General features: G+C 41.2%; 1 protein-coding gene across 4 annotated transcripts in view; it reads right to left on the reverse strand.

Annotated features, from left to right (window-relative positions):
• Cdk13 (cyclin dependent kinase 13) overlaps nt 1-17372 on the reverse strand; it is a 90081-nt gene extending 72709 nt beyond the window's left edge. For all 4 annotated transcript variants that reach the window (XM_040755632.1, XM_040755630.1, XM_040755631.1 and 1 more), the window contains exon 1: nt 16012-17372. In XM_040755632.1, the coding sequence (XP_040611566.1) occupies nt 16012-17225 (1214 nt within the window). In that variant the 5' untranslated portion in view covers nt 17226-17372. The remainder of the gene's footprint in view (nt 1-16011) is intronic.
• Nucleotides 17373-26782: the final 9410 nt, after the last annotated feature.

A 26782-nucleotide genomic window follows, 5' to 3' on the forward strand; every position in this document is an offset into this window, starting at 1 on the left:
CTATGGAAGCAAGCTTTACCAACAGAATACAAAAGAAAGAAAAAAGAATCTCAGGCACTGAAGATAAGATAGCAGGAAAAAAAAAGGTTAAATCTAAAAAATTCCTGGGGCTGGAGAGATGGCTCAGAGGTTAAGGATGATGACTGCTCTTCCAGAGGTCCTGAGTTCAATTCCCAGCAACCACATGGTGGCTCACAACCATCTGTAATGAGATCTGGTGCCCTCTTCTGGTGTGCAGGCATATATGCAGACAAAGCACTGTATACATAGTATCTTTGAAAATCTAAAAAATTCCTGACATAAAAATAAAACATCCAGGAATCTGAAACACTATGAAAAGACCAACTTTAAGAATAGGAATAGAGGAAGAATCCCAGCTCAAAGGCCCAGAAATATTTTCAACAAAATAATAGAACAAACGTTTCAACGTTTCCTGACCTAAAGGAAGTACCTATAAAGGTATTCGAAGCACACAGGATACCAAATATAATGTACCAGAAACAAAGTCCCCTTGCCACATGATAATCAAGACACTAAACACATACACACACACACAAAAGAATATTAAAAGTTGCATGGGGAAAAGAGCAAGTAACATATAAAAGCAGACCCATCAGAATCGCACCCAACTTCTCAATGGAGACCCTAAAGTCCTGGACTGATATCTTGCAGACTCTAACAGATCATGATGCCAGCCCAGACTACTATATGCCAAGAAAAATTCCAATCACCACAGATGGAGAAAAAAAAGGTATTTTATGACCTAGTCAAATTTAAACAGTGTCTATCCACAAACTCAGCCCTACAGAAGGTACTAAAAGGAAAACTCCAACCCCAAGAAGTGAATTATACCCATTAAAAACACAGGTAATAGATAACATTGCACCACCAAACCCAAAGAAGGGAAACACACACACACACACCACCACCACCACCACCACCACTACTACTACTACTACTACTACTACTACTACTACTACTACTACTAACAACAACAACAACAACTAAATAACAGGAATTAACAGTCATTAGCCATGAATATCCCTCAATATCAATGGACTCAATTCGCCAATAAAAATACACAAGCTAATGGAATGGATATAAAACAAGATACATCATTTTGCTTTATTGATGAGGTAAGAAACACACCTCAATATCAAAGATAGATTTTACCTCAGAGTAAAGGGTTGGAAAAGGATTTCCAATCAAATGGACCTAAGAAGTAAACTGATGTAGTTACCCTACTATCTAACAAAATATACTTCAAACCAAAATTAATCAAGAGAAGGGCATTTCATATTCATCAAAGTAAAAATCCACCAGGTAAAACCTCAATTCTGAATACCTATGCCCCAAATATAAGGGCACCCACATTTGTCTGTAAAAGAAACATTACTAACGCTTAAATCACACATAGAACCCCACAAATTAACAGTGAGAGACTTTAACATCCCATTCTCACCAACAGACAGACAGGTCCTCCAGACAGAATTAAACAGAGAAATAATGAAACTAACAGACACATTATGACTTAAATGAACCTAATAGATATCTACAGAACAGTTCACCCAAATACAAAAGAGTGTATCTTCTTCTCAGCACATGGAACCTTCTCCAAAAATTACTTTATACTCAATCACAGAGTCAGTCTCAAAAGATACAACAGAACTGAAATAACCCCCTGTATCTTATCAGACCACTGGATCAACAACAGAAACAGAAAGCCTACAAACCTATGGAAACTGAACAACTCTCTATTGAGTTACCACTGGTCAAGAAAGAAGTTAAAAACCAAAAAGCCCAGGGCCAGATGGTTTTAGCACAGAATTCTACCAAACTTTCAAAGAGCTAATACCAATGTTCCTCAAATTATTCTACAAAATAGAAACAGAAGGAACACTGCCAAATTCAATTTAGGAGACTACCCTGAAACCCAAACCACACAAAGACTTAACAAAGAAAGAGAACTTACAGATCAATTTCACTCACAAACATTGATGCAAAAATACTCAATAAAATGCTGGCCAACTGAATCCAAGAATACATCAAAAAGATCATTCATCCACCATGATCAAGTAGGCATCATCCCAGAGATGCGGTGATGGTTCAACCTATGAAAATCAGTCACTGTAATCCATCATACAAAGTGGAAGAAAAAAAAACCCACATGATCATCTCATTAGATGCTGAAAAAAGTCTTCAACAAAATCGAACACCCCTTCCTGATAAAGGTCTTGTTGAGATCAGGATGCAAGAGACATACCTACACATAATAAAGGATCTCTGTGTTAGAGACAGGGCTGGTCCGACAGCCTCCAAAACAATACAGAGAAACCCTGTCTCGTAAAACAAAAAAGCAAACAAACAAACAAACAAAAAAAAAAAACATCAAATTAAATAGACAGAAATCAAAGCAACTCCACCAAAACCAGGAACAAGACAAGACTCTCCACTCACTCCGTGTCTATTTAATATGGTACTTAAAATTCTAGCTAGAACAACAGATAACTAAAGGAGATCAAGGGGATACAAATTGGAAAGTAAGAAATAAAAGTATTGCTATTCTCAGATAATATGATAGTGCACATAAGCAACCCCAAAAATTCTACCAAAGAATTCCTACAGTTGATAACACCTTCAGTAAAACGGCTAGATATAATATTAACTCAAAAAAAAAAATCAGTAGTCCTCCTACATACAAAAGGCAAACATACTGACGGGGGGGGGGGAGATCAGGGAAACACCCTTCTCATGAACTACAATTAATATAAAAAAAAATTGGGGTGACTGTAACAAAGCAAGTGAAAGACCTGTATGCCAAGAACTTCAAGTCTTTAAAGAAAGAAATTGGAAAATATACCAGAAGATGAAAAGATTTTCCAAGCTCTTGATCAGTAGGATTAACACAGTAAAAACAGCTATATTACCAAAGCAATCTACAGATTTCAACACACTCCCCATCAAAATGCCAGCACAAGTCTTTACAAACCTTAAAATAACAATATTCAACTTCACATGGGAAAAAAAAACCTAGAATACTTAAAAATAACCCTGTACAATAAAAGAACTTCTGGAGGTATCACCACCTCTGATTTCAAGCTGTACTCCAGAGTTACAGCAATAAAAAGCTTATGGCATTTGCATATAAACAGACATGTCAATTAATGGAATCCAATTAAAGATCAGGAAATAAATATGCCCACCTCTAGACCCCTAGTTTTTTTTGTTTAAAAAAGCCATAAATATACAATGAAAAAAAGAAAGCACCTTCAAATAATTGTACTGGTCTAACTGGATGGTGGTATGTAGAAGAATGCAAATAGATCCCTATCTATCACCCAGCACAAAACTCAAGCCTAAGTGAATCAAAATCCTCAATATAAAACCAGATACACGGAACCTGACAGAAAAGAAAGTGGGGGACAGCCTTGAATGCACTAGCAAAGGAGACAACTTCCTGAATAGAAGAACGCCAATAGCGCAGGCACTATTATACATAAATTAGTAAATGGGACCCCGTGAAGCTGAAAAGCTTCTGTTAGGCAAAGGACACAGTCATTTGGAAAAGGTGGCGCTTATAGAACAGGGAAAAAAGATTTTCAACAATTCCACATCTCACAGAGCTAATATCTAAAATATATAAAGAACTCAAATTAGGTATCAACAAACCAAATAATCCAATTAAAAACTGGGGTACAGATCTAAACAGAATTCTCAACAGAGGAATTTCAAATGGCTGAGAAACACATCTTTAGTCATCAGGGAAATCCAAATAGCTCATATTGGAAAGGATGTGGAGCAAGGGAAACCAACACTCATCCACTGCTGGTGGGAATGCAAACACGCACAGCCACTTTGGAAATCAATGTGGTGGTTTCTCAGAAAATTGAGAATCAACCTACCTCAATACCCAAAGGATGCTCCAACCTACCACAAGGACACTTGTTCAACTCTGTTCATAGTAGCTGTGGTGGTTTGAATAGACATGGCCCTGGGGTTCTTTGAATGTATTTGGCACCCATAAGCTCATATGGGGTGGCGCTATTAGGAGATGTGGCCTTGTTGGAGGAAATGTGCTACTGTGTGGGTGGGCTTTGAAGTCTAATATATGTTCAAGCCATGTCCAGTGTCTCAGATCACTTCCTGTTACCTGCAGATCCAGATGTAGGACACTTAGCTTCTTCTCTAGCACCATGTCTGCCTGCACAACACCCTGTCCTGCCATGATGATAATGGACTACTCCTCTGAACTGTAAGTCACCCCAATTAAATGTTTTTCTTTATAAGAATTGCCATAGTCATGGTGTCTCTTTACAGTAATAGAAACCCTAACTAATACCCCCTTTCCCTCCCCCCCATAGACTCATGTGTTTGAATGCTTGGCCCATAGGAAGTAGCACTATTAGGACTAGTAACACTATTAAGAGGTGTGGCTTCATTGGAGTAGGTGTGGCCTTGTTGGAGGAAATGTCACTGTGGCAGTGTGTGGGCCCACTCGCACACACAACTGAAAAAGTTACTCTAACCAAAATGAAGACAGAAGATCTGGATTAATAAAATTTGAGGTGGAAAAAAGAGAGGTTCCAATGGACATGAATGAAATCTAGAGAATCATTAGGGAAAACACTGACAACTACAACTGAAAAAGATGTAAAATACAGAAGAAGTGAACAAATTCCTAGACACATTAGGTGTTATCAAAATTAAATCAAGAGGATATAAACAGGACTGGAAAGACGGCACGGCAGGCAAAGGCACCTGCAACCAGGACTGACAACCTGACTTCAAACCCCAGAACCCATATGGGGGGGGAGAAAAGAGACAACTGACTTCAGCAAGTACACAAAATTATTTCCCCAATAATAAATAAAATTTGCATAAAAAGACATAAACAGATCTATTAACAAATAACAACATTGAAGCAGTAGTGGGGAATCTCCAAAGAATAGCCCAGATGGGCAAATTTACGGTTAACACCTTTAAAGAACCAACACCAGCATTTTCAACCTTCCATAGACAGCAAAGCAACAGAGAGACACCACCAAACTCAATCTGTTACAAAACAAAAACAAAAACAGCACTATAGCACAACAAAAGAAAATTAAAAACTAATCTTTCTAACAAACTTTAACACAAAACATAGAAAAATACCTGCATAATGAATTCAACAACACATTTAAAAGATCTTAAACATGTCAGTCAAGGTGGTACCTGCCTTTAATCCCAGTACTAGGGAGACAGAGCAGGTAGATCTGTGTGCTCAAGACCAGCCTGGTCTACAGGGAGTTCAAGGACAGCCAAGGATACATAGAGAAATTCTTGTCCCCCCTCCAATAAATAAATAAATAAATAATAACAGTTGATTTCACTCCTAGGATGCAAGGATGGTTGAGCATATATGATTCAATAAATGTCACATAAATATTTTCAAAGGCAGAAATCACTTGATCATCTCAATGCACAAAATTAAAAGGTCTTTGACAAAGTTCAATATCCTTCCATGGTAAGTCAGGGAAAATACCCCATACTCTGAAACTTCACAAAGAAAATAATACAATGCCTGGGAATCAACCAAGGAGGAGGAACCCCTACAATGAAAACTTTAAAGACATTAAATTGAAGAAAGAAAATGCCAATAACTGACAAATGTGACCTCATGAAATGAAAAAGGTTCTGCACAAGAACCAGTTAATGTAGTGAAAAATAGCTGGCATAACCTATACAGTTTAGCAGAGTAAATCCACAGCCAGTGAGAGTTGTGTTCCTCTCTCTTCAGATAAAGGATAAAGCTGGCAGAAAACTCAAGCTCATGAATTCAAGGCCAGCATGGACAAAGTAGTAAGACCCTGTCTCAAAAATCCAGTAAAGAAAATAAAAATAAAGAGTAAACTGTGGAATGTAAAACACATGCCAATAAGGACATTATTTTAAAAATTAGAAAATAACAAAACAAGTATTTTGTAGTCTAAAAATGTGTTTCCTTTGAAGGTTCCTTTTTTAAAGACACATAACTGTTTACACATCTGCTCTAACAAGTTCCACTCTACTGAGCTTAAACTATCTTCATATTTCACTGAACCATGACCTGAGATGTGTTTTTAAAGCTAAAAAGGAAAGGCAATCAGAGTAGCAAGGGACTCTTGCCTAATTTGCATAAAGGTACACACATGGATTAGATTCTCTCATTAGTTTAGACCTTGTTAACATTAACACATTTAAAAAATGGTGATTAGTGTCGAACATGTTCTCATCTACATCAGATTAATATTACTTGCTGGATACTTAACTGTCACATACTGTGCTAGATGTTAAGAGATATAAAAACAAAAACAAAAACTTCACTAGGTGTAAAATCAAGTGACCAAAGGAAAAAACCAAAATGAAAAAATTCTCAAACTATGGAACCCAGGTGTGAATAACTCAAAAAACTGACAAAGAACTAATTCTGACTTAGGACTCCTCAGTCAGGAGAAATACCTTTCAAAATAGACTTCCAGTCTGGCATTGGTGGTGCACGCCTTTAGTCCCAGCACTCGGTAGACAGAGGCAGGCAGATCTCTGTGAGTTCGAGGCCAGCCTGGTCTACAGAGGGAGTTCCAGAACAGCCTCCAAAGCCACAGAGTAACCCTGTCTCGAAAAACCAGATAGATAGATAGATAGGTAGATAGGTAGATAGGTAGATAGATAGATAGATAGATAGATAGATAGATAGATAGATAGATAGAAGACTTCCAAACACATATTAGTAGACTGCATTATAAGAAATCCATCATACTGGCCAGAGGAAATCCAACATCCAAAGTTGGACCTATACAAAGTAATTGAAAAGATAAGTAGATAAGTAAATGAGATCCCATATTTTAAAATCCTGTGTCTATATATAATACATATATGTCATACATGTCTAAAAGCAAATCTATTAACAAGAATATGTGTGGAAGGAAATGTAGAGAATGTTTTATAAATGTATGATAAAGATGAACATTGGATACAAGGAGACAATTTTTTTAACTGTAAGGCTAGACAAAGATTTTAGTTAAATTTTATAAATCATAAAAGTTAAAATGCCAAAGATCAAGACACTTGCAGAATTTATTTGTATCCACAATATGTACAGAAGTTTAAAGCAATCCACTTCCAAAATATGAAAAAAGTTGAAAAAATTAAAGATGTGAAGAGCAAATAAGCATTTGGGAAGTTTAGTATTATAAGAAAACTGAAAATAAAACCAAAATGGGCTCGTGGGATACTGAAGAAAAGAGAGTGATTTTGCATTGTTGGTGCTAACATAAATTAGCAAAATTATGGGAAACAGTATAATGGTCCCCCAAAACTTTAGAAATAGAATTGTCAAGTGGTTCCATATAAATCCAAAGAACTGGAATCAATGAACTAAAATTTTATACTCCCATGCTTATTACTTACAATAGCTAATATAGGGAGTAACACGGGCTAATATAGGGAGTATCCATCACCAGATGATCAGATAAAGAAAACGTGGTACATATATACAGAATGAAATACTATTTAGTCTTATAAAAAAGAAAATCCAGACTGAAGAGCTGGTTCAGTGGTTCAGTGCATGTACTGCTCTTTATTGGGCAGCCCACAACCCCATCTAACACTAACTCCAGGGGACCCAACCTTTTGGTTTCCATGTATACTGCACAAACCCACACGTAGATACATATTTAAAGGAGTGATGATGATAATAATGATGATGTTGATGTACTTTGGGGAACTGGAGACATGGCAGAGCAGTTAAGAGAGCTTGCTGCTCTTGTCGAGGACCCAAATCCAGATCCTGCTTCCAACTCGAGCTCCAGTACCCTCTTCTAGACTTCCACAGGCCTACAGGCATACACTCTCGAATTTTTACACACACACACACAGATCTTAGAAAAAATAAGTGCTGTCATCTACAATAACATGGATTAACCTGGAAAAGATTAAAGTGAAATAAGTTGTGCACAGAAAAGGAAAAGCCCTGACTTCACTGTTATGTAAAACTGAGGCATCAAGCCCTGGTCTATTATTTTGCCAAGCTTTTAAGAATTTCTATAGATGTGGACAAAGGGATAGTGTCTAACAGAGGTTTGGGAAAGGACAAATAGGGAAAGGAAAAGCATTAATCAAAAGTATATGTTTCGGTTAAGAAAGATTTATCGATTACACAAAATGATGACTAATAGTAGTGCAGTAGATATTCCAAAATTCTTATGAGGAGATTTCATATAGGTGTGGTGATGAGATACTAATATGGAATCCCAGGGAGTCCAAGAAAGCACTCAGGAGGAAGGAGAACTGGGTGGTCTAGAGACAGACAGACACACAGACACAGACATGCACCCACACAAGCACACAAAAGGTGTGAGGCAATAGATTGTTGAATTATTTTGAAGCTCAACTACATTGTGCCTTGCTAAACACAATCACTAGTTATCAATTAAAAATAAAATATAGCCAAATATAATAAATGGTATATCTGTAATCCCAGCAATTTGGGAAGCTAAAGCTGGTGGATTGCCATGGGTTGGAAGCCTAGATCTACTACATAGCTAGTACTAGAACAACTAGTGAACACAGCAATGCCATTTGAAAAGAAAAAGTGGGAAGAAAAAAAAAAGCAACCACTAGGGTGTACCTGCCATCAAGCCCGACTACCTGGGTTCAATTCCCTGGACCCACAGAGTAAAAGAAAAACCAACTCATCCAAGTTGTTCTCTGTCCTCCACAAGCACACAGTGGCACATGAACACACACAAATACACACATGTACGTAATAATGACAATAAAAAAATAAATTTAACAACAAAAAATATTCATAAAAATGTCAACAGGGAACAATCCATCTATCTACATTTAGGTAAGGGCTGTACTAATTAAGTCACATGCCAACTCCTGAGGCAATTAAATTTAAGAATACTTAAAAGGGCTGAAAGAGATGGCTCAGTTAAGACCACTAGCTAACTGTTCTTACAAAAGAATCAAGTTAGGTTTCCAGCACCCACAGAACTATCTGTAGCTTCAGTTCCAGAGGATCTAATGCCCTTTTCTGGCTCCTCGGGTAACAGGCATTCATGGGTACCCATATATACATGCAAACACAACACACATACACATTTAAAAGATAAATATTCAAAGAACACTTCAATTTCACAGTTTTCTGTTCTAAGTCAAAAATTCCACCATGAGCTTCTATTGTCTTTGTAAATGGGTAGTATCCAAAGAAAAAAATTACACTATACAGAGAAACCATATTGAAAAAACGAGAGAGAGAGAGAGAGAGAGAGAGAGAGAGAGAGAGAGAGAGAGAGAGAGAGAGAATTACTCCAAAAGAGGTAAAAGAATTTACTCTTAGATACATTGTAAAGTGTCGGTTTAATCTAGCGAAAGTGCCCTGCAACTGAAAACAGAGCATAGAGAGTAGGGAAAAAAGTAACCCAATTACAACTTTCAGTTCCTTTCAACACCTTTTCATATAAACTCCTTATTTTCCTAACATTATATCCTCTAATAACATCACAGCAGTGAGAGTCCCACAATTAAGAGGTTCTAATTCCACTTTTGTAAAGAAGTACTATTTCTGATTCCAGCTTGGTACTTTTGCTTCCAACATCTACTTCAAAGCTTATAAATTTCCCTATGTGAGACAACAGCAACCCAAAACAAAAATAACATTAACCACCCACCCAAAAAGAAAAGGAAAGTGATATGGGTGGGTATACTAAATAGGGGAAGAGGTTGGGACTACCTTATATAAAAATATTAAGGAACATTCACTTTCAACTGATTTTTCAGAAATAACTATATTCTAAGGCTTCCAATAAAATGATACTGTGCTCAGAAACTTTCTATGATAACTGATTTAAATTCATCAAGAAAAAAATGATGTATCCTGGTCGGTAGAAGACAAAGCAAATGTAAACAGTAGGTCTTAACTTATTTTATTTACATTAAAGTGAACAAACATTCTATTCATTTTCTAGTAAATTAAGATTTTTTTCCTTTCCTTTTGAGATGGGGATGCAGCCCTACCTGATTCACCTGCCTCTACCTCCCAAGAGCTAGAATTAAAGGTTTGTGTCACCACTCCAACCTGGCAGGGAGATGTTTTTAAAGCCTCACCTATATTATATAGTTGCTATTGTCTGTTTAAGTGTGGGCACTCAGGCCATGGACATGAAAAGGTCAGGGGACAATTTTCCAGAATCATTTTCAGAATCTTCTGAACCAAATTCAAGACCTGAACAATAAGTATTTTTACCCACTAAAGTCTCTTCCTATAAATCATAATTACTTCCCCAATCCTACAGAATATGGGAACCAAAATGGCTGGCAGCTATACAAGTTGGTTTGCTTTACTTTGTGAAGGGGAAAGGGAGCGAAGAATTAAACCATTACTACCAAACACATTTTGAAAATTTGCCCTTTAGTTTACAATCTAGTAGGGACAAACAAAATGTAGTCAATTAATTAAGGTAGAATCTCAGAACTTTTAACAGTTCTACAGGAAAAAAAAAAAGTGCTGTAAGGAGCACAGAGAAAGAAATGAACACCCAGATGAGTAAGCAATCAAGATGTTAAGTTCTGAAAGAGCTCTGAATGCAAGATAAACAGCAAAGGTAGGGAAAAGGCTGGCAGGGTTTCTTCTACCATTTCAAGCTCAGAGAACAGTTAGTAGGGAAATACAGAAAAATAAACATGTCTGAAAAAAAAGAATCCTGATGGGGGTCATATAATTAAAGGCATTAAGTCACAATGTATCACAGTGTTTATATGCAATCCTACAAGAATAGATAGAAACTATTTAACCACATAGTAAGAAATAATAAAGCATGGACCTTTAGAAAGGGTTGGTAGGAGACAGTTACAGTAGCTGACTCCTTTAGTACTAGTGTTCCAGAGGCTGAGGCAGGACTGCCCCAAGCACAAGCCCAAACTGGGCTGAGTGAGATCCTGTTTCAAGGAACTGAAGAGGGATAGAAGGAAGTACTAATAGAAAGTCTAACCCATTAATAGTGACAGCCCAAATGAGAATATAAGAATGGAAAGGTGTCAGGCATAGCAGCAAATGCTTTTAATCCCAGCAGTCGGGAGGCAGATAGATGCAGGCGGATCTCAGTGAGTATGAGGCCATCCTGGTCTAAAATGCAAGTTCCAAGACAGCCAGACGGTGTTACACAGAGAAATTCTGTCTAGAAAAAAAAAGTTAAAATAACAATAGTAGTAGTGGTGGTAATAATAATTAAATTTTTTAAATGGAAAGGCAGAAATAAATATTAGTGTTAAGAGGAAAGAAATTCAATGAGGATAGAACATGTGAAAATGTGAGGTAAAGATGGACCAGAGAAAAGAACAAGACACAGACAGGTCCATCTTAGAATGAAATATAAAGTTTCTACAACTTTTGGAAACTTTAAACAGTTCATCCAAAGTTCTATTCTCTACTGTTTCTGCATTCATTCTCTTACATTTCTGATACTTTCTCTATGACGCACACATCAAACCAGAAGCATTTTATAACAGGAGCTTAAAAGTATCCTAATTTCACAGTATTTTGAACAGCAGTTGTGAAAACAAAACCACCTCAACCAGGTGCCCCACATATATATAAGGCTAGTAAACACAAGTGACTTAACTTATCTCTATCTAAAGTCCCATAATTGGATTCTCAGGGTCTTGGTATCATTCAGCAGCAAAGCCTTCTGCTGAACCCTAATGCAATACAGCATACACAGATGGAGACAAAACCAGCTATATATTGTTCACCCTACTGATCATAATTAATCTGACCTCAATAACTGCAGCTCAACACCTCCTGGAAGTCATCAATAACTAACAATTACTATCTCCAAGAAATAAATATGGCCTATCTTGTAAAAACAAACAAACAAAAACATTCGAAGATTTAAACCTCCTCATTGTTCTTTAAAACCGAATAAAGACTGGGAGGAAACAGTGATGAAATGAACAAGCCAGAAGGCCTGGGTTCATTCCAAGCACCACAAAAAATAAATTAACAAACAAAAACTACAATCAAGCTGAATGCATAATCACAAATATTGATTTTGTTTCTTGTATTTTCAGGCATGGTCTCGTGCTAACCTTGACCAACTCCTGTCTCAACATCCTGAGTGCTGACTGTAATAAGACCAAACCACAGTCTACCTAGAAATGTCTTTAAAAAAAAAAAACAAGCTGGGTGTTGGTGGCACATGCCTTTAATCCCAGCATTTGGGAGGCAGAGGCAGGTGAATTTCTGTGAGTTTGAAGCTAGCCTGTCTACAGAGCGAGTTCCAGGACAGGCTCCAAAGCAACACAGAGAAACCCTGTCTCAAAAAAAAAAAAAAAAAAAAAAAAAACCTTTAGGGGGAGTTGGCTCAGTGGTTAAAAGCACTTTTTGGTCTCTGTGTAGGGTCCAGGTTCGATTCCCAGCACTCACATGGCAGTTCACAACTGTCTGTAACTCTCAATCCTGGAGCTTCTGACACCCTCTTGTGATCATCTGACCTCAGCAGGCAACAGGCCAGCATATGGTGCGCAGACATATCTACAGCAAAATGCTCATAAAGAAAATATTTTACTCGGGAGGCAGAGACAGGCGGATTTCTTTGAGTTTGAGGCCAGCCTGGTCTACAGAGTAAGTTCCAGGACAGCCTCCAAAACAATACATAGAAACCCTGTCTCGAAAAACCAAAAAAAAAATTAAGTTTTTAAAAAAACTCTTAAAATGGGAGGGGGAAATAGCATGGGAAACAAAACTGACACCTAAGTTTAAGTACCCTTAAAAGGTTAGTGTTGTGTTTTGTTTTGTTTTGTTTTTAACAAAACATGTCAGTATGAGAGGTGCCATGAATGTCAACTGAGGTTGAGTACACCACAATATTAAAGACTTTCAAATGAGCTCAGGGTTTGATTCCAAACTGACCTTGATTCAAATCACATAAGTTTTTGAAGCATATGTTTCCTATTCCATCAGTAAATCACTCAAGTTTTGGGAGTATTTATTTCCTAGTCCATCAGTGGGAACTATCACAAGTACTTGCTTGTGAGAATACATTTTATGCCATTTATCAGTGCCTACCACGTGGAATTCTCCACTCAGCACCTTTCTCTCTTGTTTTCTTTCTATCAACACACCTCACACTTATTACATGGCTTATCAGGAAGATGGTAAGAATTCATACATCTCAGCAATCAAATAGTAAAGAAAAATTCATTAAAGAGCTTATGAAAAGAAATTAAACTAAGAAAGCCGATGAAATGGAATGTATGAGCTTAGAACTGGAAATACAAATGCAGACAAAGAACAGGTTGTAAGGTAGAAGCCTCTAGAATGATTTCAATACTATTTTGAGTATGGACACATTTTCTTCAAAAATCTATACTGGTAACTCATTAGTATGTGGGCTTGGAAAATGTCATTTTGATATTTCTTACAGCATAGCACAAGGTTCATATTAACTATTTTTTCAAATGAAGCAGGTAATCTAGAAACAATACCAGTTTCTATGTTCAATCAATTCTATCATTCCATCACTTAGCTATTCAATGATTATTAGGTGTCTATAAGTACCCAAATACAGTGTTGAGCACTAGGAATCATTGATGGGCAAGACACGCCAGATACCACTATGGAGCTTACAATCTTGTCTACTCATGAAAGAGCCAGTCATCTGGCCTCACTGCTAAACCTAGAAGTAAATGAACTTTTTGCACTAAACTAGACAAATGAATTCATGTTCCTCACCAGCATGTACATTTGCTATTTTTCTAAATCTTGTTTTCAAATAAAACAAGCCATTAATTCTGGGCCCCCAATTCTTAGCATAACATTTGACAAGCAACACAATGCCAAACAAACAAACCAACAACAACAAACAGCAATAACATCAAAAACAAAAACCTTAATTTAAGACCATACCTCATAAAAAAAAAAGACAAGCTTCTGATCCAGCGTAGACTCAGAAACATGACAACTATCTTCCATGAGTTAAAGAACTAGTACACAACACAGATGTGTTTTGTATATTCCAAAGCATTATATTTGGAAAATACATGGATGTGGATTTGTTTCAATAAGATTTTTAACAATTCAAACTATTCCCAATTCAACAACTTTAGATTTCTGTATGACTGTATACTTTATAAAAGACAAAATTTCATTTGTCCCTTGAAATAATAAAAAAAGACAAGCATTAGGTATTACAGTTTAGCAAACTAAGTTTTCAATGGTTTTGCGAAGAATCTGAACAAATCATACAAGAAAGAAACTTAGCCAACAAGTGCCTGAACTCAAGTCCAACCTAGACTACCCAAATATAATGTGCTCCTACTTACTGATGGATTCAGTCATGAACCACATGGCCAACTGTCAGAAATGATGGCCAATATTATTAAAAGCTTCTTTGCAAACCAACCCTTTGGAAATAACCCTGGTCAATAAGCACACTATGAAAAGACTCCCTAGTGAGTGTACTTTCTACATGCTAGCTCCATGAGGACAGTAACTCTTGTCTTTCTTCACTGCTTTACTGCAGTGCCTGAACTAGCACTGGCTATCATATGTCCTCTTAGAAATTTACTAAGCATGCAGAGTGCTAACCTCACAAACTCTACTATACAATACATACTTACCACACAAAAAAACTCACTAAAATATCTAGAAACACAAACCCATCGTTAAAGCTGCCGTTACACATTTAAATTGATATATAAAGTTATCAAACTTAACCTAGTCAGTTTGCAAACTGAATTGCAGAAAATGAAAACTATGTGGCAAAGGTAAAATATTACAAGTAAAAAATAACATAAAAAGCACAAGTCAAACTTGCTGGAAGAGTTGTCAGTCACAAAACTCTTAAAACTGGCATTCTGTGTGTACTTGAACACAGTATGAAGAAACGTATACAGACAGGTGTTCTACTCATAACTTTACAGTTAGTAAAAGGGATTTGCAAACTTCACACATACACTGCACTGAGCACCAGCATAACCAGTCCTTACAGGTATTCGTCAACTCGGCATTCATTAGCAAAAACTAAGACAAACAAAAAAATAACCCCAATCCTAAAGCTAGTTTACAATACCCAAGCCAGATATGTTAACATAAGAACCTACAAAGTACTCAAAGGCCACTTTTAATTAATTTCACATAATATACATGTATCACTATACACATTTCTGTTATTGTAACAAACAAGGCTTAACAGCCACATAAAAACTTTACTCCAATTTCACTAGAGTAAATTATCTCTGCAAAAACTGCTATTACTTAAAAGGCCTACTGTACAGTGAGCTCAGGTTTATAGTGGTCTGAGAATGTACTAAGTCACTCACTCGGTTACACTCGCTTACTGCCCCACTATTCCATTTATATTATTGGCAACTGGGTATTGAACATAAGGCATTTTTTCCTCCTTTATAAAACCATGAATTTGAAAGAACAGGTAAAAAGCTACCCGACACAAAAGTATCTCAACTGTAATTCCCTTCCTTCTCTTCAAACTCTATTACTATAAACGTCTACTTACACGAATTTCGAGTATTAAAATAAACTTTACAAAAGCTGCTTTTCTCATTCCCGTATTAATTACATGAAGTATCTGCAATCCTTATCTGACATCACCAGCTGATTCTGATTGCTCTTTACAATGTAACTCCCTGTACTGCAATCCATTAATAAATGACCAACAAAGTAACCCTTTCTCCATAAACAGATTTCAAAAGTATTAAGACAAATTAAGCTACTCCTAGGGATTGTCCAAACTAGCAATGCTGGAAGGCCAGAGCAGTTTGCAGAAGCCTGCTAGTAATCAAAGCAACAAGTTTGAAACTTCAAACTCATAGAAATCATCCCTGCTGCAGCTGGTCGCTCGTTCCCTCCGACCCCCAGAGGTTCGTCCAGCACCCCTCCCAGCTAGGAATCCCTCCTCTGGTACGAGAAGTGGTTAGGACCTGAGGCACCTAACCTCACTCTGTCTCTTAGGGATAGGGGGCAGGACTCACCTGAGCACTGGGCTGTAGGGGCTGCGCGAGCGCCGCCAGCTGCTGCTGCTGTACGGACTGGGGGACACGTCGCCGCCCCGCTCGTAAGAGCTGTGGCGGCTGTAGCTGGGCGATCGGCGCCGGCTGTAGGGACTCGGGGAGCGCGGCAGTCTCCGAGAATAGGGACTGCTGCCACCTCCCACCGGGCTGGGAGACTTGCGGCTCCGAAGGCTCTGCGAGGCCCTGTGGGACACCGGGCTGTCGTCCCGGCCTCCCAATGGGCTCAGGGACCGCTGCCGCCGCCTGTAGGCCTTGGGCTCGCTCTTGTCCTCCCGGTAGGCCTTGGGCGGCTCCTTGTAGGCCGACGGAGGCTCCTTGGACGACTTAGTCCGGCTGCGGTGGGCCTTGAGGTCCCGGTCCTTGCGGCTGCTGCTGCTGCTGGACGTAGCCGATGCGCTTTTGCGGCGGCCACCGCTGCTGCTGCTACTGCCGCTCTTAGCGGCCTCGGCTCGCTCCTCGCCGCTGTGTCCGTGGCGGCCGCGGGCCTTGGAGGCCTCGCTGCCGCTGCGCGTCCCGTCCCGCCGCCGGTGCTCGCGGTGGCGCTCCTTACTGCGACCACTGCTGCTGCGGCGGTCCCGGCGCGGCCTGCGCTCCGACCCCTCCGCGCGCCGCTGCGTGCCGGAGGAGGAGGCCGGACTCCCGCCGTTGCCCCCCGTTCCCCCGGCAGCCGTCGCCGCCGTTGCCGCGCTGGCGCCCCCCAGCAGCAGCCCCTGCTCGGACTGGGAGCTCACATCCTCGTACTCCACCAGCGGGGTCACACCCCCGCCGCTACTGGCACCGCCACCGCCGTCCTGCTGCGGCTGGGGCAACGAGAAGACCCGACGCTTCTCTGCCTCCTGCCCGGCGCGGGGCCCGCGGCGCCGCTTCTGCCGCCCTCCGGGGCGCCTCTTGCCTCTCGCCAGCCGCTTGACCTCCAGAGGGGGGCCCGGGCTGAAGCAAGAGGAGGAGGCCGCGGCGGCGGCGGCTGCGGCTGCGGCCGCGCCGGGGGCAGCCAGGAAGAGCAGAGGCGGCGGGGGCGGCGGCGGTTGCAGGAGCTGCGGCTGCAGGAGCGGCAACAGCAGCGGCGGCTGCTGAGGGGACAGGAATCGCCTCCGCTTGCGGCGCTCCTCCAACTTCTTCTCGGCCCAGCTCAGGCCCCCGCCTCCCCCCAGCGCCGTGTCCGAGCTGCTCGGCATCGCCTAGAGCCCGCCGCAGAGTGCGGCGTGGGTGCGGCCTCCTCCGGGGTCAGACCCTGGCCATGTCCCCCGCCGGGAAGGGGGACGACGGCGGCGGCGGAGGGGTAGCGAGCAGCAGGGCCGGCCGGGAGCCGCGCCACGATAATCCGGGTCGGGACGCGCGTCCCCGGTTCCAGTCGCGGTGTGTGCGCAGCGGCCTCCGGGCCTGGCGCGGGAGGATCCTGTCCTCGGCAGCAGAACACCGGCCGCGCCGGGCGGCGACGGCCTCGGGCTCCGGCGGCGCAACGCGGAAGTGCCACCGCGGGCCGCGCTTCACTCCATCGTCCTGACGTCGGGGGCGAGCTCGCGGGAGGGCAGTGGGCGCGACCGCAGCACGCCTCCGTCGGCCGCCGCTGCGCGTCCACGTCGTCCTGTGGCGGCGGCGACGACACCCCGCGGCGCTCGGACGGGCCTGGGCCTCGCGCCCCGAGGGCACTGCGCGCAGTTTCCGGAGCGGGGGCGCGGCTCGCCGTCCTCCGCCCCTCCACGCGGGCCCCGCGCGCGCCGCTCGCCCCTCCCTTCACTCCGCGTTCTCCCTGCGGGAGGGCGACGCGACTGGCTGGCGGGGCCTCACCCGCACCACCCCCTCGCCGCGCTCCTCCGGCCTTTCCCCTAAGCCCGACGCTAGGCCGCCGGCGGCGCGCACGCTCGTCACGTTCGGGAACGCAGACAGGGAGTGGTGGTGCCGTCGAGGGAGGTGGGAACGTAGGCGCTGCGCAGCAGCGTGCTCGCTCCCGCCTGGACCCAGGCCGTCGCCGGAAGTAACGTAGAGGAGCCGCTCCGCTTCCGGAAGGGGTGGGACAGAGCAGCGGGGTTAAAGAAAGGAGAGGAGGCGTGGGCTGCGCTGTGCTGTCGCTGGAGGCGCTCCCGGCGGCGCCAACCATGGTGCTAGTTGGTCGCCTCCAGTGAAAGGTCGTGGCAGGACCCAAGCGAACCTTGACAACTACCCGTATCCCAGCCTCGGGATTGGAACAGCTGTGAGAGGAGACGAGACTCCCTGCCGAGGGCGGAGATGACGTTAGCCTGACCAAACTCACGTACGCCCAAGTTCAAGGACCCAAGTAACCTAAAAATATACTTGGAGATCATAGCTTCGAGCTTCCCAAACACTGAAGCTCCCTTTTCAAAAGCCTTAAATCAATCTGGAGAATAAGTCGAATGGCAAAAGAACTACTGGAAATCTCAGGGACTGCTCTCCTTGAACTTTCACCTTTATATCGAAACCAGTGAGGCTATCTGCTACATAATGCCCTCACATCGCATCTCTTTTAAGGTTGCCCTTCAGCTAGAGGCTAGGCATTCAGGGTAATTAGATTAAAATCTAAATGGCTTATTGGCTATTAGCAGGGTTGGAAAGAAGCTAAACAGCCTGCTCAGTGGTTACATATAGTTACTCTTTAACAAATTGATTAGTTCAGATCATCTGCTTTGTAATTCTTAAACACTTGGTAATTTAATCAAGTTGAGGTCAGTGTATCACAAACTGATGGAAGCTCAGACTTCACAATACAGAAGATACTTGTTAGAAGATAAAGGAATAGGTTTGAAATCGAGTTATTTCTGATAATAACAGAGCTGAGTGGATCACCAGTGGGACCTTTGGGGGGGGGGGGGGTAGCAAAGATACTGGGAAATTGAATTTTAAAAGTATGTCGCCTAAAGCAAATTTCTGGACAGTATTGTTACCTGGCACTTCTGTAGTTTCCTTCTAAAAACTCTGAGAGTGGCTTCTTCAGAACAATAAGATCAGCCTGCCCCATCATGCTGCTTTTTTTTAAAGCCTGGTGCAAAGGCACATGCCTATTTCTAACAAGAGAGGCTGAAACAGGACAGAGACAATGGTGGGTGTCAGGCCTGTCTGAGCTCTAAATAATCGGCCCACCCCCATAAAAAGATAAATAAGCCTGGAATAGAACAGAGAACGTAAAATGAGGTGTGTACAGTAGTTCTAGCATAAGCTATTCCACTTGAGAATGCCATCTATCTTGTCCCCACAAGGAAAACTTCATCTGTAGTAAATGGATAGTACCTAGTCCAGGCTTCAATCAAAAAACTTAGGAAGATTATTTTAGAGGGCTTCTACCATCCACGTTTCCTCAATAATTTTGATTTTGAAAAATGGGTAGATGGGGCATTTTAAGTTCCCCAGAAGCACTTTCCCAACCTGCTTGGAAAATGCTTTTCACAGGATTCCACCTCCAGAACAATGGAAATAATCTTTAAATTAGACGATTCTATAAGAATATATGCTGCTTGTATAGAAAGAGATTTTAAATTGTCCTTTAAACTTTTTTTTAATTTGCCTTTAGTGTTCTTTTCATGTACTTATACGTCTTTATTGCCCCTGTGATTTTTAAAAAATATTTTTATTTATCTGAAAGGTCATTGTCATAACACACAAGCTATTCTTTAAAGTTTAGGCCAGGTTGGGGGAAGAGGGTATCTCTGTTGTTAGAGAGCTTGCCTGGTATGCACAAAGCCCTGGGTTTTAGCCCCAGCCACACAAAGTAGAACATGGTAGGAAGGTAGGTAGGTAGGTAGGAAACTACCATGCAACTTTTGGTGTAGTGTTGAAGAACATCCACAATCACAATTAATCTAGAAAGCCTATTAAAATACCCTCCTTCCAATAGTATTCTTATTTACATATTTTACCCAAACAAAATATTAAACAGATTGCATAAAAAGTCAGATATAAGAATGTAGTTTGCCACTGGAGAGATGATTCAGCAGTTAAAGAGCACTTGCTTTTCTTTCAGAGGTCCTGGGCTCAGATTACAGAGCCCACAAGGTGGCTCACATGCATGTGTAGTTCCAGGGAATCCAGTGCTCTCTTTTGACCTCTGAGGGCACACACATGCTGACACACGTGCACACACATATAGGCACATACAGAAAAGATAGAAATATCCTTAAAAAGCCGGGCGTTGGTGATGCACACCTTTAATCCCAGCACTCGGGAGGCAGAGGCAGGCGGATCACTGAGTTTGAGACCAGCCTGGTCTACCGAGTGAGTTCCAGGACAGGCTCCAAAACAATACAGAGAAACCCTGTCTCGAAAAACCAAAAAAGAAAAAAGAAATATCCTTAAAAATCAAATTTCAATTGCATTAAACAGGGCAATAAAGACGTTTCCGAGCCCAATTGCAGCACTTAAAAATCAAGGCAAGAGGATCAGGAGTTCAAGGTCAGCCTTGGCTACACCAGCCTAAGACACTTGAGGCCTTGTCTGGGGGGCAGGGAGGGGTGATATGGTAGAAAGTAAAAAATAAACCTCTAAATGTTTCTGTTTTGTGACAGTTACTTTTTTTTTCTTTTCTAACAAGTTTTTCTATGTAGCCTTCACTATCCTTGTAGACCAGGTTGGCCTCACAGAGATCCACTTGCTTCTGCCTCTCAGGTGCAGGGATTAAAGGTATGTGACCAGCAAAATACTTATTTAAATAAATGATTTTTCTTCTTTTTTCTTTCTTCATTTTATTTATCTACTTATCAAACTCACAGTCCTCCCTTGTTTGTCTCACAGGTCCTGGGGTTACAGGTAGACACCAGTTTGTTTGTTTGTTTAATTTTCTCAAATTTCATTTTTTTTGAGACAGGGTTTCTCTATTTTTTCAGAGCCTGTCCTAGAACTCACTTGTTAGATCTTGAATTTACAGAGATCTGCCTGCCTCTGCCTCCTCTCCTACTCCCCCCATCTCCCCATTTTGTTTAACAGTCCTGGCTGTCCTGGAACTAATTTGTAGACCAGGCTGGCCTCTCAAGGATCAGCCTGCCTCAGCCTCCAGAGTGCTGAGTTCAAAGGCGTGTACCACCACTGCCTAGCTCCTCCCCTGTCTAAATTACAGGATCCCAACCCAGGAAATGGTAATGTGGTGACTCCACTTCACACAGCAAGCAGATCTTTCCATCTCAATTAACCTAATAAGATAATCCCCCGTGGAAATGCCCAGAGGCAAGCCAGGCGGTGGTGGTGCACGCCTTGAATCCCAGCACTTGGGAGGCAGAGGCAGGTGAATTTCTGTGAGTTGGAGACTAGCCTGGTCTACAGCGCCAGCTCCAGGACAGGCTCCAAATCAATACAGAGAAACCCTGTCTCAAAAAAAAAAAAAAAATGCCTAGAGGCCCCTTTTCTACACCTCATCAAGGTGGCAATTTAAAGTAAGCATCACAGCCAGGCGTTGGTGATGCACGCCTTTAATCCCAGCACTCGGGAGGCAGAGACGGATCTCTGTGAGTTCGAGACCAGCCTGGACTACCAAGTGAGTTCCAGGACAGCCTCCAAAGCCACAGAGAAACCCTGTCTTGAAAAAACCAAAAAATAAAAAAATAAAGTAAGCATCACAACTTCTTATACCAATAATAGTTTGGTTGTAAATAACAATTTCCCGATTTAGGCTGGGCATAGTGGCCTGTAATCAGAGCACTTGAGATGTGGAGGCATATTTGAGGGCAAAGCAGGCTGTATGAGACACTATCCCACAAAAAAGCAAATCAAACAAACAGAAGACTAAAAAAAAAAGTTATGATTTTAAATTTGCTTAGATAAAAAATGTACCACCCAGCATTCATTGCAGATGAAGAAAGTAGCTATTGGTTCCTGAAAATGAAATATAAGTGAAAGTTGTGGAGTATAACTCTGGGAAATATTTTTCAAAATGGAAGAAAATCTAGAACTATCTAAGATACAGACCTCTGGTACACCCGTGAGAGTGTCTAAAGGAAAGGTGGGCCTAAGGTTTTGTTTTTGTTTTTGTTTTCCCTTTTGCTTGTTTGGTTTTTTCGAGACCAGGTTTCTCTGTGTAGCTGGCCTTGAACTCACAGAGATCAGAGATCAACCTGCCTCAGCCTCTTGAGTGCTGGGATTAAAGGCGTGCACCACCAACGCCTGGCTCTTTTCTTTTTTCTTTTTTTTAGTTTTTCTTTGTTTTAGGGCTTCTTCTTCTTTTTTTTTTTTTTTTTTTTTTTTTTTTTTGGTTTTTTGAGACACAGTTTCTCTGTGGCTTTGGAGGCTGTCCTGGAACTAGCTCTTGTAGACCAGGCTAATCTTGAACTCACATAGAGACACCCACCTCTGCCTCCCAAGTGCTGGGATTAAAGGTGTGTGCCACCACAGGCCATCGGGCTTCTTTTCTTAATTAAGAGTTCAAGAGTTATGAACTGTGCTAAATTTTAAGCAAATCAAATTCATGGTATTACTGAACTATTTAAGTAGTACAATGATTTTTCAAGTTACAATGGTTTCATTGTGAAAAACAAAGTGAATGCCTATAGAAACACAAAGTGCAATGAACTATATCTGAAAAGCTGAGCAGTATGCAATAGTAGACTGTCTCATTATGAATACTTTAAAAGTAAAATTTACTAACATATATGCATGTGGTACATTTGCCAACATGCCTGAGAATTTTCTTAAAATGTTCCTGTAACAATAGCTTCAAGGACTTCATATACCCACACACAGGATGCCTTTTTAAAAAGGTGGACATGGCACCTTTAATGTCATAATAGACCAGCTATGACAAAGATCTAGACTATTCTGCGTTCATCTAATAAAATCTCATTTAGAATATGGATTGTAGATGTAGTTGTGTGTGCTGGAAAATACATCTTCAGCATTCAGAAAGCTGAAGTAGAAGGATTCCAAGTTCCAGGATGTGCTACAGTGAGATTCTGTCCTGGGGGGTTGTGGTTGTGGAGGATGGGGCACTGGATCAGCTGCTACTACTTGACCTACTATCATTATGAATAAATGTTTTCTGTAAAGCAAACAACCCTCCTGCTTCTCAGCACTTCCACAACAGTAAATGTATATTATATGAAGTATTGTCAAAGTGGCTGCTAACACTGATGATGGGGTTGGGTTATTTTACCATTGTAAAGGAAAACTGTCCAAGAAATTAAGAATACGTTGAGAGATAAGGCCGGGATGGTCATTTCTCAGAGCAAATGTATAGGATTACTTGATTAGGTTAACTGATTTGGGGAGACCCATCTTAACTGGGTAGGATGATTCATTAGGCTGGGATCTTGAGCTACAAAAAATGGAAAAATGAATAGAGCATAGGCATTCTTTGTTCTCTGCTTCCTCATTGTTGATAAGATGTGTACCAATGCTTCAAGCTACTTCAGCTTTGACTTCTCCACCATCATTTCTCCCTTAAGATGCTTTTGCCAAAATATTTTGTCACAGCCAGAGGAAAAGAAACTAAGACAGCTAATTCAGTTGATCTGTATCTTTCAACTTCATCCTTACTTTCTAAAACTCCAATTACAAACGAGTAAATATAGCCTCAGGATGCCTGAGTAAAAACACAGAAGGACCTGGTTTATTCTCAACAATGTGGATTCACCACATCAACCCTGGCTAAAAAGACAAATAAACCAAAAAAGCATAAAACTGTTCATTTGTTTAAGCCAATTTTTTTCTGATTTTTGTTAAAGCCAAATGAAATTCCTGAATATTTAGTCATTGTCCCTGATTCCCATCCTACTCCCAGAATAGATATCATTAATGACATAATACATTAACTAATCAAAGTTATATTAAATACAGCATATAACATATTTTTGTATAATAATTATATAGTAGTCCTTCAATCTCATTATAAATATAGACCCAGAATCATCCACATATGAGGCTTTAAATGACCATTACCAATTCTTCAGAGATGATACCAACAGTGAGATTAGTTTTGTAGCGGGGCGAAGGTGGCACACGCCTTTAATCCCAGCACTGCGAAGGCAGAGGCAGGGGATCTCTGTGAGTTTGAGGCCAGCCTGGTCTACAGAGTGAGTTCCAGGACAGCCTCCAAAACAATACAGAGAAACACTGTCTCGAAAAAAAAAAATTAGTTTTATGCCTTTCCTGAAGTAATTTTTGTAACATTTTTGGCAAAATTGTTGGACTACAAATAGGGAGTATATTCTAGAAAAAAAACCCTGTTTTGTAGTTATATTGTGCTAGGTATGCATTAAATACAGAGGCAAATCCATACAATAAGGCAGGTGCGTCATTTTTTAAACATTTTATTGGAGTGAATATTTTCTTGATTTTGTTTTGGGTTTCAGGGTTTTTTTTTTTTTTTTGGAAACAGGGTTTCTCTGTATTGCTTTGGAGGTTGTCCTGGAACTTGCTCTGTAGACGAGGTTGGCCTCGAACTCACAGAGATTCACCTGTCTCTGCTGGGATTAAAGGCATGTGCCACCAACACCCAGCTTGTTTTGTTGTTGTTGCTTGTTTGCTTTTTGAGACAGGGTTTCTCTGTAACAGCACTGGCTGTCCTGGAACTTATTTTGTAGACCAGGCTGGTCTTGAACTCAAAGAGATCTGCCTACTTCTGCCTCCTGAATACCCATATTAAAGGCGTGAACCGCCACCACAAGACTTATTTCTTGATCTTTAATTTCATAAGAAGGAGCCTTTTTAGGAGACAGATTTTCAGGGATGTTCAGAAGTTCAACTACAGAAAAATAAATAGTTATATCACATATGTTTCATTAAAGCATCAATATAATAAGCGATCTATGTTTTTTATTTATACTGAGACTTTTCTTTTTTATTTAAATTAGAAACAAGCTTCTTTTACATGTCAATCCTAGTTCCCTCTCCCTCCTCTCCTCCCCTGCCCCACACCAACTCCCTATCTCATCCCCCTTTCTGCTTGCCACATGGAGGGTTAGGCCTTCCATGAGGGATATTCAAAGTCGGTAACATCATTTGGAGCAGGGTCTAGGACCCCCCCATGTGTTTAGGTTTAGAGGGTATCGATTTATGTGGAACTGGCTCCCAAAGTCCATTCTTATACTAGGGATTAAACAGTGATACACTACCAGAGACCTAATAGATTGCCCAGGCCTCCTATTTGACACACAGGACCAGGGGGTCTGGATCAGTCCAGTCTGTGGTCCATGTGCTCCCCCAGGTTCAGGTCAGCTATTTCTGGGGGTTTCTCCAGCCTGGTCTTGACCCCTTTGCTCATCACTCCTCCCTCTCTGCAACTGAATTCCAGGAGTTTGACTCAGTGTTTAGGTGTGAGCATCTGCTTCTGCTTCCATCAGCTACTGGATGAAGGCTCTGGGATGACATAAATTAGTCATCAATCTCATTATCAGGGAAGGGCATTTAAGAGAGCCTCTCCACCATTGCTTAGATTGTTAGGTGTGGTCATTCTTGTAGATCTCTGGACATTTCCCTAGTGCCAGATATCTCTTTAAACCTATAACGGCTCCCTCTATTAAGGTATCTCTTTTCTTGCTCTCCTCTTTTCTTCCCCTGACTCAATCTTCCTGCTCCCTCATGTTCTCCTCTCCCCTCCTCTTTCCCCTTCTCTTTGTCCTAACTCTCTCCCCCCTACCCCCATGCTCCCAATTAGCTCAAGAGATCTTGTCCCTTTCCCCTTCTCCGGGGGACCATGTAATGTCTCTCTTAGGGTCCTCCTTGTTTCCTAGCTTCTCTGGCTGTGTGGATTGTAGGATGGTAATCCTATGCTCTATGTCTAAAATGCATATATAAGTGAGTACATACCATGTTTGTCTTTTTGTGACTGGGTAACCTCACTCAGGATGGTTTCTTCTAGTTCCCTCCATTTGCCTGCAAATTTCAAGATTCTATTGTTGTTGTTGTGTCCAGTCCGGTTCTGTCCCCCGCCCCCCCCCCATGCTTAATAGTACTCCATTGTGTAAATGTGCCACATTTTCTTTATCCATTCTTCAGTTGAGGGACATCTAGGTGCTCCCAGGTTTTGGCTATTACAAATAATGCTGCTATGAACAAAGTTGAACAGATGTCCTTGTGTTATGAATGTGCATTCTTTGGGTATATGCCTAAGAGTGGAATTGCTGGATCTTGTGGTAGAATGATTCTGATTTTCCTGAGGAACAGCCATATTGATTTCCAAAGAGGCTGTACAAGTTTGCACTCCCACCATTAATGGAGGAGTGTTCCCCTTTCTCCACATTGTTTCCAGCATAAACTGTCATTGGTGTTTTTGATTTTAGCCATTCTGGCAGGAGTAAGATGGTATCTCAGAATTGTTTTGATTTGCATTTCCCTGATGTCTAAGGATGTTGAGCACTGTCTTAAGAGTCTTTCAACCTAGATTCCTCTATGTAGTTCTGTACCCCACTTTTTAAATAGATTATTTGGTGTTTTGGTGAATAGCTTCTAGAGTTATTTGTATATTTTGGAAATCAGCCCTCTATCAGATGTAGGGTTGGTGAAGATCTTTTCACATTATGTGGGTTGCCTTTTTGTCTTGCTGACTGTGTCATTTGCCTTATAGATGCTTCTCAGTTTCAAAAGGTCCCATTTATTGATTGTCTATCTCAGTGTCTGTGCTACTGGTGTTATGTTCAGGAAGTGGTCTCCTGTACCAATTTGTTCATAGGTGCCTCCCACTTTCTCTTCTGAGAGGTTCAGTGTGACTGGATTTATGTTGAGGCCTTTGATGCATTTGGACTTAAGTTTTGTGCATGACAATAGATATGGATCTGTCTGCAGTCTTCAACATGCCAGC

The sequence above is a fragment of the Mesocricetus auratus genome, unplaced genomic scaffold (assembly GCF_017639785.1).
Source record: "Mesocricetus auratus isolate SY011 unplaced genomic scaffold, BCM_Maur_2.0 Super-Scaffold_100013, whole genome shotgun sequence".
Taxonomy (NCBI): domain Eukaryota; kingdom Metazoa; phylum Chordata; class Mammalia; order Rodentia; family Cricetidae; genus Mesocricetus; species Mesocricetus auratus.